This window comes from Artemia sp. Qi Xiang Cuo, chromosome 21, assembly GCF_049724085.1.
Source record: "Artemia sp. Qi Xiang Cuo chromosome 21, ASM4972408v1, whole genome shotgun sequence".
In the NCBI taxonomy this organism is placed as follows: Eukaryota; Metazoa; Arthropoda; class Branchiopoda; order Anostraca; family Artemiidae; genus Artemia; species Artemia sp. Qi Xiang Cuo.
In genome coordinates, this window is record NC_142814.1 from 32,456,417 (window position 1) to 32,472,477 (window position 16,061).

Here is a 16,061-nt window from a genome sequence, read left to right on the forward strand (position 1 = left end):
TCTAGGCAATCGTTAACAAATGTTGTCAAAAATAGTAAAGCATGCCCTATAGACATATTTTTTCTAAAACCAAATTGACTACAGTGAAAAAAACATCTTTTTTCAAAATAATCCATCAGTCGTCTATAAATCAATTTCTCAAAAATACGAGAAATCACTGGAAGTAGAGATATCGGACGGTAGTTGTTCATATCTTCCTTATCATCTCCTTTATACAGAGGAATAACCAAAGCACTTTTCAACCAATTAGGGTACACCCCAAATTCAAAACATTGATTAAAAATGTACAACAGATGACTAGATATAATTGGGTAAATTTCTTGAAATATTTGAAAGGTTATAAAGTCCATTCCAGCTGCCGATTTTTTCATACTTCTTAAAATATCCTCAAGTTCACGCGACCTCACTGGTTGAAGATAAATGGTATCTCATAGTATCTTCAATTGTGTCTTCAATGGTATCTTCATAATCACAACTAGTTCACGCAGTTGCACATAATGACAGTTGCAAATAATCGCAGTCGCAGTCACACTTAGTTGCAATCGCCATTAGTTGCATTTACGGTTGCATGTGGTTGCAGTCGTAAACAGTTGTTGTCGCAAGTAGTCGCAGTCACAGGCAGTTTTAGTTGCAAGTAGTCATAATCGCTGTCGCAAGTAGTTGAAGTAGCAATTGTGAGCAGTCGCAAGTGGTCGCTGTCACGGTCACAGTTGAAATGGTAGTACTAGTAGTAGCACTAGTAGTAATATCAGTAGCAGTAGTAGTTATGCTAGTAGTAGTAGTAGTAGTGTGCACATACTGTCTTTTGGTTAGTTCAACATTCCCCTCAACATGCCCTGAAAGCTTCAACTTAATACCCTCCGCCGATTTTGAGATGTTGCTGATATGTTTTTTTTTTACAATCTGCATGCATGTAGTGTTTTGAATTTGTTCAACATTATCCGATAGTTTTGGCTTGATACCCTCAGTCTTTTTGGAAACACAGTATCAAATATGCCCTACCTTCCCAATAACAAAACCTATGTGTAAAATATGGACAACTTACATAACTTCAGCCCTTTCGCCAGGGGCTATGGGTGGTCGTGTCATCCCCGGGAGCATAGTTATTGGATTTTTTGACTATTTTCCGCAAAATGACTGTCTCAAAATTTTTACCCGATGCTTTTATGGGGAGGATAGCTAAAAACGGCGTAATAGGGAACTGGTTGCCCTCCTTCGCTTTTGACTCTTAAAAAGGGCGCTATAACTTTAAATTTACAATTGACTGAGCCCCCTCCGAAGCTTCTACGACAACTCCTTCAATGCGGAGTGGCAAGATAAAGTAATACAGTTCCTGTTGTTATGCGTACTTTAGGGGGTAAAGGAGGTGACCAGCATAATCTGGGGCTTACACTCCACACCGTATGTAAAACAACCTAACTAAATTATGACTTGTCCGGTTATGTCTTTATAACCTATTGAATTGTGTCTGGAAGGAGAAAAATTATCGTTGGAAATCTCCCTTGGACGTATGTACTCACGTCACTTCAGACCACTGTGCTCAGTGTTAGGCTGGGGGGGGGAGGGGGGAGAATCCTTAGGTATAACCGAACCGGTCATTTTATCTGTACTAAAAAACTGACTCAATCTTTACAACAGAGCTTTCAAATACCTTCTCTCGCAGAAGATATCTCGATAACATAGGAAATTAGACCTCCTATAACGAGAAATTTAAAAAATCAAAGTTTTTTCGAGGGATGTAAAGAGCGAATTTGAAACTTAAAACGGACAAAAATTATTACTTCACAGCCTATGTAATATATATCAATAAAACTAGTACAAATAAAGCCACTAATTATGTTTCCCATGCTTTTCGGATTATAGAAAACTAGCGCTTTACTGAAAACACAAAAGTCTAGTATAGAAATCAGGAATAATGATTTAAGAATCAAAAGTGACTATGTAGCCTGACAACAATAAACGAATCTATAAAGCTTTTCATAGCGTTGCACCAGTCGTGACATCAGTAACTTTCAGCATACAATTAAAAACAATTAAATTAAATATTTGTTAATAGCCGCGAAGTAATTCAATAGCATAGAGAAATATTGGATTGATGTATCAAGTAGCATTTGGGTGTGGCCAACTATAATACCAACTAAAGTGAGTAATATACAGTCTTAAATTGTAAAAAATATGCTTTAGTATTACTTTAAATGAAGCTCAAATACGACATAAATGAACTCTGGAAATCTGATTATTTCTCTCTATACTACAGTGAATTTCAAGCTATGATACAAATTCTAAAGCTAGTCTATAGTCCTAATACTATCAAGATGGCTTTACTTAAAACTTGTGTACAAACTAATCACGACATGTCCTTTTCAGAAACAAAAGAGAGCCAGTCATTGAACTGAGCCATTGTGCAGAAGTGATACCAAATTAAACGTAAAAAAATAAAGCAACAATCCTAAAATAAATTGTAGCTTTATCTTAAAAGGAATTAATCCTACAAGGGATTGATAATATTTTTATTCTGTAAAAAGTGATGTTAATTGGTTTGCTTTTACTATACCAAAACTCCTATATTCTTTTGTGTTTTCAGTAAAGCACTAGTTTTCTATAATACTAAAACATAGGTAAACAAAATTAGTTGGTTTATTTGTACTAGTTTTATTGATATATATTAGATAGGCTGTGAAGTACTAATTTTTGTCCGTTTTAAGTTACAACTTCGCTCTTTACTTCTCTCGGAAAAACTTTGTTTAAAAAAAAAAAAAATTGTTAATCGTTTTTGATTAAAATTTAATGTAGAAACAACGGTGTCATGATAATTTTTGTATACGGAATAACGTATGTTCGTTTTAAGTTTTAATGTCGCTCCTTAGTTTCAGTTGAAAACTTATTTTTAATATAATTTTCTAATTTTCACCGATCTAGGGGAGATAAGACAGTTCTAGAAAATGCTGCAAACAACTTTGACAGCTACGAAAAACATTCAGTCTATAACATAAAGTTCATTATCCATACTTCACAAAACAATACATGTTTTTCAGGAACGTTTGTTTTTTGATGAGCAAAAAGCTGCTTTTACTCGGCCGACTTGGCCAGATAAAGTCATAATGAAGACAGGGCTTTATAAATCACCTACTGACTAGCAGAAACTAGAAGGCTACTGTACCAAAATAATGTTCTTTAAGGGATCATTTCAAAGCTTATATTTATGCCTAATCGCTTTTTATAAATTTGACTTGATAGCACATTCCCACAAAGTGCACTTACGGTTGTTTCCTCCATTTTTTTAAATGAAACAAGTACATTTTCCAATGAAATGACAAAAAAGAATTATTTTTCAAAACCTAGGCAAGAGCAAAAAACTAAGCGGACAAGAAGGTCCCTTCTCCTCAATTACCGCCGTTAGAACTAGCACACAGGCTTCATTACAGCGGAATGAAGTTTCAAGGTTCAATTCAAAACTGTTGATCAATCAAGCTTAATTTTTCGTAGATTTTTTGTTGAAAAGTTTTTAGTTTTAGTTAATTTGTTTTTGCAATGATGTTTTACTTTTAATATGTGTTGGCGATTCATGAAACTTAATAAGAGGGCCTGGAGGGGGAGTATATGTGAGGGGTTCGGTCTTTACTAGGTTGCAGCTAATGCCTCAACCATGACAAAGAGTTCATTGCAAATTCTCCCCAGAAACTATTTAACATTGAAATCTGTGAAATCAAATAGATGGTAGAATTTTTTTAAACCTAGTAAATATCAGCAATAGCTTTTAATTGAGCTATTAAACATCTATATACGACAGTGTGGTAGCCTGCTAATGCTTCAGTAGCTTACTGGTGAGCAGACTATTTATGAAAATTACTCACGGGGCTAGGAGGGGTAATGTACGGGATGGGTTCTTGTAAACATCCAGCTATGAGTTCTAGGAACATAATTATTACAATAGTACCTGTTTTGTACTTCATAGCTTTTCCGCTCAAGAAGTGGCACCAAAAGTGTTGTTCTTAGTGCTATATCGTACTTACGAATGGTAAAATTAATAAAAAAAATAAAAAAAGAAGGCCTACATATATAAGAGCAATAGCTTTCAAATGAGCCATTAAACATCAATCTTATAAGTTCTGCTAGCCCAATAGCCCCAGCTTTTCCGCTTGAGACACGGAACCAAAAGTTCCGTTTTTAGTGCCATTTGGAACTTGCTGATGGTGGAATTTACATAAAAGACGTAGATATGAGCAATATCTTCTATATGAGCTATACTAGATCTGTCTACGATGTTCTGGTAGCCTGCTAGTATCACTCCTTGAGAAATGGCACAAAAAGTGCCATTTTAGGGTCATATGGCACTTGCAGATGTCGGATAATATAAAAAAATAAAGCGCTAGTTTTCTGTAATCCTACAAACATTGGGACACATTTATTTACACCAGTTGATTGGTTTACTTTGGTCTCATTGATTTATGTTAGATTCGATGTGAAGTAATAATTTTCGTTCGTTTTAAGTTTCAACTTCGCTCTTTACTTCCCTCGGAAAAACTTTGTTTTTTTAAATTAATTACGGAAAAGAAGAAATGAGCTTAGAGTTAACTTTAATTTATGAAAAGCATATTTATCTGATAATTAGTGCCAGGGGTGAAACAATGAATGTAGAGAAGGAATAATATTAAGTTATCAAAATGAATTTTATTTGATAATTAGGGCCTGGTGTCCAAGAGAGACGCTTTAGTATAGTCACAAAGGAATCAAAACCTTGGCCCTGTCGTGGGTTAGTGCAGCTGCGTTTGAACTCTGGGTCTCATATTACCATGCAGAGATCAGTCCCACTACTTCACTACGGGACGTTTAAACCTTGATGCAACATCTTGATGTTTTCTTTGCCTGGACCAAAGCTTTCCACACATTTCAATTTAAATTTAAATTGACCAAGAGCAGAAAACCATGAGCTTTTTTTAAAATCTAAAATTAAAAAGAATGTTTACAATCTACAAATCTTCGGGAAAGAGGAGAGAGTAATATTCGAACGGAAACGGTTATGGTTGATTAGCCCTCTGTTTAGCCTTGGGTTTTGATAGCTTGATGGGTCTGAAATTCAACTGCCAGTTTTCATCCCGACGTAATTTGCTGGTAATAGTAAATAATGAGGCATGTACACTTTAACCAATTAAAGTCATTTGTGTCTGAATAACATCTGATTAGAGTCTGAATAGACAAGACATTTTAAAACTCTGCTATTGTAATCTTTAAAACCAAAAATTTTTGGTAAGTTTCATTGGAATTTTCGATTTTTCTATATATTATTATTAACTTCTTCTCAAAAACGATGGTTTTAGTAAGGGTTTGCAAAAAAGGCTATTTTGAGGTGCCTTGTAAACTTTTGAGTAACAAAGTTTTGGATACCTCTAAATCTTCAGAGTTTTAAACTTCTTACTTCTACTAGTTCTATTCCAAAGTTACTGGCAGGAGCGTAGTTCCAAGATCCAAGTACGATTTTCTTAATATTCGTTTGTATTGTCGAAGGCTGTAACTGGAAACTTATAATTGGATCAAAGTTTCCGCCTTATTCCGAGGATATTCTAAATATGAGTAGCAATAAAGATTTAATTTAAGAAGTCACTGTGCTTAATTCCAATATAAAATCCCAGCATTATTTTTAAATGTAATCAAACAGTTCGTGGACCACGAACTGTAAGTAAGGAGCGACCCGGCTCAATAGTAAATGAAACTCTAAAAAACGGAATTTTGATACCATTAGATGCATCAAAAGAATCGGATTTTATGCTAACTTCAAATATATAAGTTTCATCAAGTTTAGTTTTGCCCATCAAAAGTTACAAGCCTGAAAAATTTAACTTATTTACGAAAAAAGGGAGAAACACCCCCTAAAAGACATAGAATCTTAATGAAAATCAAACCATCAGATTCAGCGCAACAGAAAACCCTATTGTAGATTTTTCAAGCTCCTATGTGCAAAAATGTGGAATTTTGTATTTTGCCAGGAGAAAAATCACGGGTGCGTGTTTTTTTTTTTTTTTTTTTTTTTTTTTTTTTTTTTTTTTTTTTTAAGGGGGGATCGTATTGACACAATGGTCCTAGAATATCGCGAGAAGGCTCATTTGAAATTAAAAGTTTTAGTACCCTTTTTAAGTGACCAAAAACATTGGAGGGAAACTTGGCCCCCTCCCATGCTCATTTTTTCCCGAAGTCAGCCAATCAAACTTTGAGATAGCCATTTTGTTCAGCACAGTTGAAAATCTAATTAATATGTCTTTAAGGATGACTTAATCCCCCACAGTTCCCGGAGGAAGTGCTGCAAGCTATGAACTTTGTCCATTGTTTACATACGCTATTGGTTATTGGGAAGTATACAGACGTTTTCGGGAGGGATTTTTTCTGGTGGGAGGGGGATCGGAGGAGGGGATCACGTGGGAATATATTTTCATGGAGGATGTTTCCTTGGGGGAAGGGACATTTCTATGAAGGGGGCGCCGGATTTCCCAGCATTATTTAAAAAACGATCAGAAATTAAAAAAAAAGTTTTTTCAACTGAAAGTAAGGAGCAACATTAAAACTTAAAACGAACAGAAAATATTACGTATATGAGGGGTTTCGCCCCTTATTCAATACCTCGCCCTTTATGCTAAAGTTTATTTAGGGCTTTCAAAAGAACTTCTATTCTAATTAGACGGCCTTTGTGATTCAGGGATTTGTGATTCGAACAAAATTCGAACTTTAGCGTAAAGAGCGAGACATCGACTAGGGGCAGAGCCCCCTCATATACGTAATAACATATACGTAATAAAAAAAAGCGATACAGCTGAATAGCAATCGAAACTTAAAAAAACGTAAGTTTGATGTCAATAAATATATCAAAAGTATGGGCTTGTAATGCTGATTTTAAATATATAAGTAAACAAAAAAAAAATTTTAACTGAAACACTTTTCAACTGAAAAATTTTTTGCACATCAAAACTTAAAACGAACAGAAACTATCGCGTATATGATTGGGTTCGCCCCTAGTCAATACCTCACTCTTTACTCTAAAGTTTTTTTAGTACTTTCATAAGAGCTATTTATTCTAATTAACGACCTTTGTGATTAAGGGGTCATTCTTAAAGAATTGGAAAAATTCGAAATTTAGCGTTAAGAGCGAGGTATTGACTAGAGGGCAAACCCCCCTAATATACGTAATAAAAATATACGAATATAGAAGTTCGTTACGTAAGTTAATTCGTAAGTTACGTATATTTATTACTAATAAAAACGTTCGTAAATAAAATTAAACAACTTTCGAGAAAGCCATTTAGCGAAAAAAAGAAGAAAAATTAATATGCAAATTTCTTTTTAATTATTCATGTACGGTGAGCCAAAATCAAAACCTGCATTAATTTAAAACATTCAGAAATCAAATAAAAAAAAACAAGTTTTTTTACTGAAAGTAAGGAGTGACATTAAAACTTAAAACGAACAGAAATTATTCCGTATATGAAAGGGGCTTTCCCCTCCTCAACGCCTCGCTCTTTACGCTAAAGTTTGACTCTTTCTCACAACTCTTTTTTTCTTTAACAATAAAAAAACTTTAGCGTAAAGAGCGAGGCGTTGAGAAGGGGACAGCCCCGTTCATATACAGAATAATTTCTGTTTGTTTTAAGTTTTAATGTCGCTCCTTACTTTCAGTTAAAAAAAAACTTGTTTTATTATTTAATTTATTAAAACAAAGTTAAGTGTCAAAGCATTAATGTATTATTTTGTTTTTTGCTTTTTCTCAAAAGAAAAAGGTTAGTTTTTGTAACAAAATGCATATTGTAACTTCCTTTACTAAAATACATTTAATCAGAAATTACCTACACTTTTTTTTTTTTACATGGGCAGGTATCAAGCCCGTCGCACATCCTTGCGGTATTGCCATACAGAGCATCAATCCACTTTGCTGGCAGGGTTGTCACGAAAACAGTTTCATTTTTTTTACTACTTTTATTCCATGTTTTTGCTTATTCCTCTATATGCAAGTTCATTTTTGCTTTATAGAGACCTGTTTAAGAGGTAATGGCCGGTTTTATCTTGGTGAAGCAAATATTACCAAACAGGGAATAGCTTGTCAGTCATGGAATAGTCAGTCGCCACATTCTCACAATCGCCCACCCCCAGTTTTTGAAGAAATGAAAGATGCTAAAAATTACTGCCGAAATCCAGGTGGAGAAGAACCAAAACCGTGGTGCTACACAATGGACCCTATTGTTAGATGGCAACACTGTGATATACCATATTGTCGTACGTACTACTATCCAATTTATATCATTCGTTCGTTGTATTTTTTTTTTTTTTTTTTTTTTTGATAAAGTTAAAAAAATTATTTTCATAAAACAGGAAAGTGTTTTGCACATACAAGTGGGCGTATATATTAGTTTTTATTGTAATTACTTACGGTTCGTTTACGAACTGTTTGAAAAGAGAAGGTCTATATAATCGTATATCCGAATTTGTAGGTTTTATTCCCTGTGAATGATTTGTGGCCTTAAGAATCTGATCTGCTTTACCGCTCCAACTGAGAATTTCATTGTTGTAATTTGGATAGCTATCGAGAGTTTTAAAGCAGTAGTAACTTTTTCATGACGTGGCAGTAATCGGCACTCCTAAAAGCTATGAAAGAAATTTTTATGGTGAGACCACTTGTAACTTTGGAAGGGTTCTCGTTGCCTTTTTTAGGCAAGTTGGAAATTTGATTGACGTCACTGGTTTGAATGACAATGAACTCGTTTGTCACGTTTCGGTTCATTCTTTGTCATCAGTTAATTTGTATAAAAAAAAATCGATGACTTCTCTTATGATAGAGGAAGCCTGCTAGCAAAAGGTATAAAAGAAATTTTTGGCGGAAATACTTAAAATGTCGAAAGGTTTATTGCTCAAAGATGACATTTCGTTGACGTCATTGTAATGAAAGCTTGTTTGTTGCATTTCATTTCATCTTCTGTCATGAGTTAATTTATTTAAAAAGAATGTAATACTTCCCTAAGAATAGAGGAATGTCTTTTCGGAGAAAGAAGTTTTGGCTTCCCTGAGAATTGGGGTTAAAAATATATGTGATTCTTTCATCTCTCATTTATTTTCAGAATTATGATTTTGTAATTTGGTTAGCTTTCGAAGGTTTTTGGATTCTGACGTTCTGTTAATAGAAGGCAGTATTCAAAATTTGACTTTTTATGCTTTATTTTTATCAATTCTTTTAAGAAAAAAAATCCAACGATAAAGAATCGCTTCCCTTATCAATATTACAGGAATTGTGTACTTGAATAAGGGAAACCTTGACATGATTTTCAACACCAACAACACAAAGGCAAAAGTAAACGCCATAGGATATAGCCAAGTGGGCTAGCCAAAACATCACTAAGGATAAAGGATGAAGATCCAGAGCCATTGGTGGCGTGCAGGGCGTCGAATTAACGTTTCAGTTGCTGAATTTTTTTTTACAGGGATATGTAGCGGGCAATCGCCCAAGCAAGATTAGGCAATCTGTTGCCCGATCTTGTGGCTGCTGGAATTGAACCTTGGACCCTGTATTGTCAAGCAGTGCTTCAATTTACCCTGGTACCACAGGATTTCGTCATCATTAACAAGTGTAAATATTGACTGAAACTAAATCTTATAGGATTCTACACAAGAGAATATTCCAATAGATCAAATTATCAGTCACCTATACATAAAATAATAGAAAACACAATCGGACAAATGCATCACTATATTCTCAAATAGGGCTTAACAGCAAAATAATACATACCTTGTCGATACTTCAGAGGCAGGAGAAAAAGTTTAAACTTTCGAGAATTTTCAATATCTCTCAAGGAAATAAATACAAAGTAGTAATCAATTTCCAATAAAATGTTTCTTTTCTCGCCGTACTTAAAACAAAAGTGTTCATCGTTTACTTTTTCGAAAATTATCTAAATTTAGATTTGTAGAGGCATATTAAACGCATTGGAGGTAGGGAAGAATAGTAACATTAGGGAAAAAGGGGCTGAGAGACCATCTGAGATAATTTATGTATCATATACCAGAGTAATTACCAATAATTCTTCTTAACAATGTAATTGTTTCTCAATCAACCACTTTGTTGTACTACACAAATACTGAACAAATTTCTAACTGATATAGCTCATTTGACTCATTAAAAATCCTTGAATGAAACTGTTCCCACGAGAACCTCAAGCCTATCATTGTCGCCGCCAGGAAAACTTTGATTGTTTAAGTCACACGATCCATACTGAAAGGTGAGAGCCCGACATTACCAACTGCAATGTCCGCATTGTGAATAGGTAAAGATAGGAATACATTTGAACTATCGCTTCTCGGACAATACTTAATTTTATATATAATCAAACTCATTTAGTAAAGAGAAAAGAAATGGGAAAGACGTTTACATACATCTCATTACTATAGCCTCTAATATTCGCTAAAATTGCACAATTTCCACCTCTCATACTTTTAACAAATTAAGCCAGTTCTTATTTTTGTAATACCCTATTAGTGCTCATTTTGGACTGAATTACCATAAATCGTAACAGCGTCCAAAATAAGCTCGCGTCATTTTTACTGATCCTACCCTAAAATCAATTTTAGTAGACGTCCGAGGTGTTCTTACCCGGGTCCGGAATGTAGTTGTGTCCTAGATGCGAACAGATACCCTAGTTTAACTAGAATAACACCGTATTGACATAATACAATTTTTACGTTGTTGTTTCACAATATAACCTATTTTATAGGTATTTATAATCTTTGGCTGGCTTTTTGTTAGTGTTTTTGGACTTGATAGAACTGAAATACATTTTTTATTTTTCAATTTCCTATTAAAATAATTAAAAAATTTTTTTTTTCAAAATAAGTTGATCTTCAATAACTACTAAAAAATACTTTTACCTTATTTTACTTTTTTTCCCCCGTGTTAATCTTTTCAAATTGTTGCAGCCAAAGTGCTTCAAACAGATTTATATATATATATATATATATATATATATATATATATATATATATATATATATATATATATATATATATATTATATATTTATATATTCAAAACGGTGCTTTTCAACCACAGATGCCCTTGCGTCAGTCATGCGGCAACTGAGGTTGCACTCTGGGTGATATATTACCAGGCAGCGCTCAATCCACTGGACAAGCGCTGGACTAGTGCTCAAAGCCTATTTGTGCGCAAAGACTTTTAAATTTTTGACGACTAAGATGATATTTGTTGGCGTCATTGGTTTGAACGGTATTAAATTCATTTATATCATTTCACTTCAGGTGCATTCCAAGCTCAGTAAAAATTAAATTGAAACTAACTTTGCCCTTACAGCTGACGTTTTCGTAATAGCTAGAACGACAGAAAAGTAACTTCGAATTTACTTTAGCGAAGTAATTCTGCTTCATTATCATCATCGCTATTAGAATCAGATTGAAACATATTTAAAATAGTGTTAGAGTGAAATGCATTTGGAGACTGTGTCCTTATAAGTCTAATAAGCCGCTAGTTACTTCACAACCGTTCTCGGTAGGTGTCAACTTTAAGAAACTTCTGTAGTTAATGTGAATTTACTACGGCTTACAACCTGAAATGCACCGTTCATCTTTTTTAATATGTTACCAATTAAAGAGAACTCCTGACTTCGGTGAGATTTAATTGCAATGAACTCATTGGCCACATTTCAGTTCATTCTTTATCATCAGTTAATTTACCAGAAAAGAATCCCTGGCTTCTCTAAGAATAGAGTAAGGCCTTTAACAAAGGGATTTGGTAGAATAGTCAAATTTCCTTTGATCTTCTTTCATCCTTGGAGAGAAGCTCTTTTAAAGAGAGGATCTAGTGAAGAGTAAAATTCGAAGACCTTACTTGATATTATTAGTGAGATCTTTGGAGTGTGATAAGTCCCTTGTTTCCTAAGAGCTGGGAAATACCTTACCTTTATGTATTTTGCAGTACCACTAAATCTCCTACTTCCTAAGCGAGAAATTTCAAGATCAGTAAATAATCTTAGAATATCGTTGGCTGGTAATAATTTAATTTAGTTATGGAGAATCCAACCCAGCCACATAATTTAACAAACAATCGATTTTAAAGCATAATCGTACTCGCATTAAGAATTTCGTTCTGAAGGAAAACAAACAGAATCCTATCGTTACTAAAACTAACCATCTATCCTGTAATCCTTAATGAAGGCTCATTAATAGGATTGCTTGGAGGTAATTGTTGGTTGTTAAAAGAAGCAGGGAAGACTGGATGTAGGGCAAACATTCGATTTTCGATTACACTTTCCTCGATATTTTAAAATGGCTTAGAGATATTCAGGACGAGATATCTAATCTGATTCCAGCAAGTTTTATTCGCCTACTGCATTACTTTCTTTAAAATATTAAAGAAAGTTTGTTTGGAAAGGGATTGTTTACCCTATTCTGTTGGTTTTCTGGCAAAAATTTGCTCGTTCTGAGTTCTTATCTTAAATTCTCCCGAGTCTCCCACTCGGTTTCCAGAGACGTGTTCAGAGGGTGAAGGTATGGCTGGTATGTGCGCACAAAACCTCCAAAAAATGTGCGCACAAAACCAGGATTGAGAAAATGCACTATTAATCCTGTTAATCCAAATATACAAAATTGGTGAGTTACTGTCCTTTTCAGTTTTAAGAACTAGCTTATCCTTAGTTATACTATCCATCTATCTCCCCCAAAATTTCAGTAAATAAAAATGTGACTAGAGTCAACTTCTGCATAATATTTTGGAAGTCTAGTACTGTTAGACGTCAAAACGTTGAAGTTAAGGACCCGCACCTTGCACCCCTATTGGAGGGTAGGGAGTTAGGTGACTCCCTACCCTCCTGAGCTAACTGAGCCAAAGTTTAACCGATGGAAGAATACCCCTCCCTATCTCCCATACACAAACCTTTGTATTCTCCTTCCTGGAAAATACCAATCCTGAGAGGTGAATATCCCCTTAAGATAGCCCAAACTGTAATTCTACAGTTTCTACTCCCTATAAGTTTTGGAAAACGGTACTTATTCACACATAACGAAAGACTAACTTTTAATTGGAGACTCACTGTAGAACAGCTATCTGACAAATGATAAAGAAAAAATAAGATATACAAAAGTAAAAGAAGAAATTATCCAGAGGCTTTGGGCAATGCCCACAGTAACTACTTAGAAAACAAACTTGTATAGTGGCTTGATAAATCCAACCAGCATTGCCAGTGATAGGTTTTTTGACCCATGAATAATCAGCATATATTAGCTAAAAGTAGACTCTCTACAGAAAACTCATAAACAAAAAAAGGAATCATCAAGAAAGGTTTGTATTTAGTGAAGAGATATACTGTGAAATTTGTTATGAGCACCTACTACTATTTGTTGTTGTCAAGTTTTTGGTTTTTGGAGATTTGAAACAAGCACCTCATATCTGGATGGTCATATATAGAAGGGTTGATTTTTTTTTTCTTGAGTATTATTCACGCTTCCATTATTTTTCTCTGTGTCAATTGGTGTATTCGTAAATCAAGGGTCTTTATTAGATTCATTAAAGTTGCAACCGATATTAAAGAGCATCAGAAATAGGAATGCCTCTTTTTATTATACTTAAGGCTTTGTGATGTTATGAACTGCCTTAGGCCCTGTTATTTCAAAAATATTTCGTTGTTTCAGCCACTTGTTTCTGGTTGTTTTTGACGTAATGATCTCTCGGGTTGGTCTTAATGTAATTCAAAGCATTTCTCGCATTCATATTCCTAAAAATCAATTGCCTAGCAATAAAAATAGTTGTCAATTCCCAAGGAAACTAGAATTCAACCACGAATTGCTACCTTGACAGCGAAAAAGCCGATACACTTTTTTCAATTAATTATTCCGAAATTCTATATGTAATAATATTTTGGTTCGCATGCGTTTTTCCTAAGTTTTTTTATTTTTTTTATTATTTTTTTTTTCTCCTATGAAGTTTGAATAAAAAGAATCAAAGGAACTTTTATGCATAATAAATAAAAAAAAATATATAGTTTTTTTCTGATGAGAGTAAAATGGGAAGTTGAAACTTAAAACGAACAAAAATTATTGCTTCGCCGTTTATGCAACATATTTTCGAAAAACTGTTTAAAACTAGTGGCTCGTGATATTTTCCTATACTTGTAGAATTGTGAAAAACTAACGCTTCACTGAAAACACAAAACCGGCGCTAAAAAACAGGAATACAAGCGGGAAAATCCATAATCGACCTGCACAAAATAAAAGAATGATTCATAAAGGTCTCAGTAGTCTTTTACCGGCCATGAAATGAACAAATTTTACGACAGGATTGTAACGCTCTAAAAAAACTCAAGGAAGCTTAGTTTTCTGTAAAGCGCTAGTTTTTCAGAATTCTACAAATATTGGAAAATACGACGAGCCGATTTGTTTGAAACTGTTTTTCAAAGACATGTTTAAACCGCGAAGCAGTAGTTTTTGTTTGTTTTAAGTTTCAGCTTCGATCTTTTTATTGTTGGGTGCTGTATGGCGCTGTAGAATCGCGTTGTCAAGTTGAATTTATAAAAAGTGATTAGATATGAAAAAAAAAAACACTTTTAAACAAGCCTTTTAAACTATGATGTTGCATTAGCCTTCTAGTTCTGTTAGTGACTGGACGATTCATGAATAATATTAAGGGGCTGGGAGGGGAAATATAGAAGAAAAGGAGGCGATGTTAACCTCAGGCGATGTTAACCTCAAGATTATAAGGGGCTCAAAGTGAGGCTCGTTGTTTAAAACGTAAGAGATCTGATTAATTCTCCTTGACCGAAATACTTTGTCTCAATGGGCCAAAAGCCGGGCTACTTTAAAGAATTAGATTATTCAATTGGTGAGTTCCTTTGCCAAAAGTTAAAGTAAGTAAAAAGCTTTACTAGTAATGCCAGGCTCTTAAACCATTACTCATTTGATGAACAAATATATTGCAAAAAAGACTGGTGAGTAGTAAGCTCCAGTTTGAGGGGTCTAGGTTGCAGCGTAGAATGGCTGATTGGGTAATATGATCTTGTCTGTTCTAATGTTCGGTCCATTTCTCTTGCAAATATATGCAAAAAAAAAAAAAAAAAAAAAAAAAACAGGAACTTTCGAACAGGCACCTCGAGCTTGAAGGCCCTAGACTGCAGCTTACAATAGCTGATCGGGCAGTATGATCTTGCCGGTTTTAATATTGTACTGATTTTTCTAGCAAATACATTTTAGAAAAAAGAATAGGAAATCATGAGGAGGCGCTTCAAGTTCGAGGGCATTAGGCTACTGCCTATAAAAGCCGATTGGGCAATATAATCTTGTCTGTTCTAATATATTTATTCTTCTCATTTCTCTAGCCCATACGTTGTAGAAAAAAGCAGAAAATCATCAGTAGGCTGCTCCCTACTGACTCACCTCAAGCTGGAGGGTTCTAGGCTGCGACCTGAAAAAACCAATTGGGCAACATGACCTTGCCTATTACAAATTCTGATTAAAGCTATTATCGGAGCTTATATTTTTCTAAGAAGTTTTTCTAATGTAGTTTTTCGGAAGGTGAATTGCTGCATTCGTTTTTTTACTAGACATGCTAAGTCTCGTGTTGTGACCTTTTCTATCTATAAAATGTCCTCAATAAAGGTATAAAATATTTCTTCTTTAAATCAGATTTTCGCGAACGACGAGAAAAATTTCCACGTGACAATGGGAACATTAAAGATAAGCGAACATTGGAAAAAGTCAATGGGAGTTGGTTCCTTTCTCTTTCTTACAAAAGTGATTATCGAAATCCGACAATAAAAAAATGTAGTAGAAAAATAACATTGGGAAATAAACAGTTTAACAGCTTCGATGGTAGAGACAAAACATAAAACGTGTTTCCATTTTTGATTTTGACTTGACGGAGGCTACCCTTGTATAGTTGTCCAAAATCTTAAAACAACAGCCAAAAACAACTTAATATTTGTAGATCGACCGAGGGCAGGCCGTACTAGCCGTTTTGCAGACTTCAACTGCAGCTACTGTCGTTTTTTTCGGCGTTAGCGGTCCACAGCTTGGAAGCTTAAAAAGATGGAA

General features: G+C 34.4%; 1 protein-coding gene across 1 annotated transcript in view; it reads left to right on the top strand.

Moving 5' to 3' along the window:
* The window catches only part of LOC148939457 (muscle, skeletal receptor tyrosine protein kinase-like), a 160,590-nt gene that overhangs the window by 143,568 nt on the left and 961 nt on the right, over positions 1 to 16,061 (top strand). Inside the window, exon 9 of the mRNA XM_089106883.1 lies at positions 8,014 to 8,256. Within this exon, the coding sequence (XP_088963009.1) occupies positions 8,014 to 8,256 (243 nt within the window). The remainder of the gene's footprint in view (positions 1 to 8,013; positions 8,257 to 16,061) is intronic.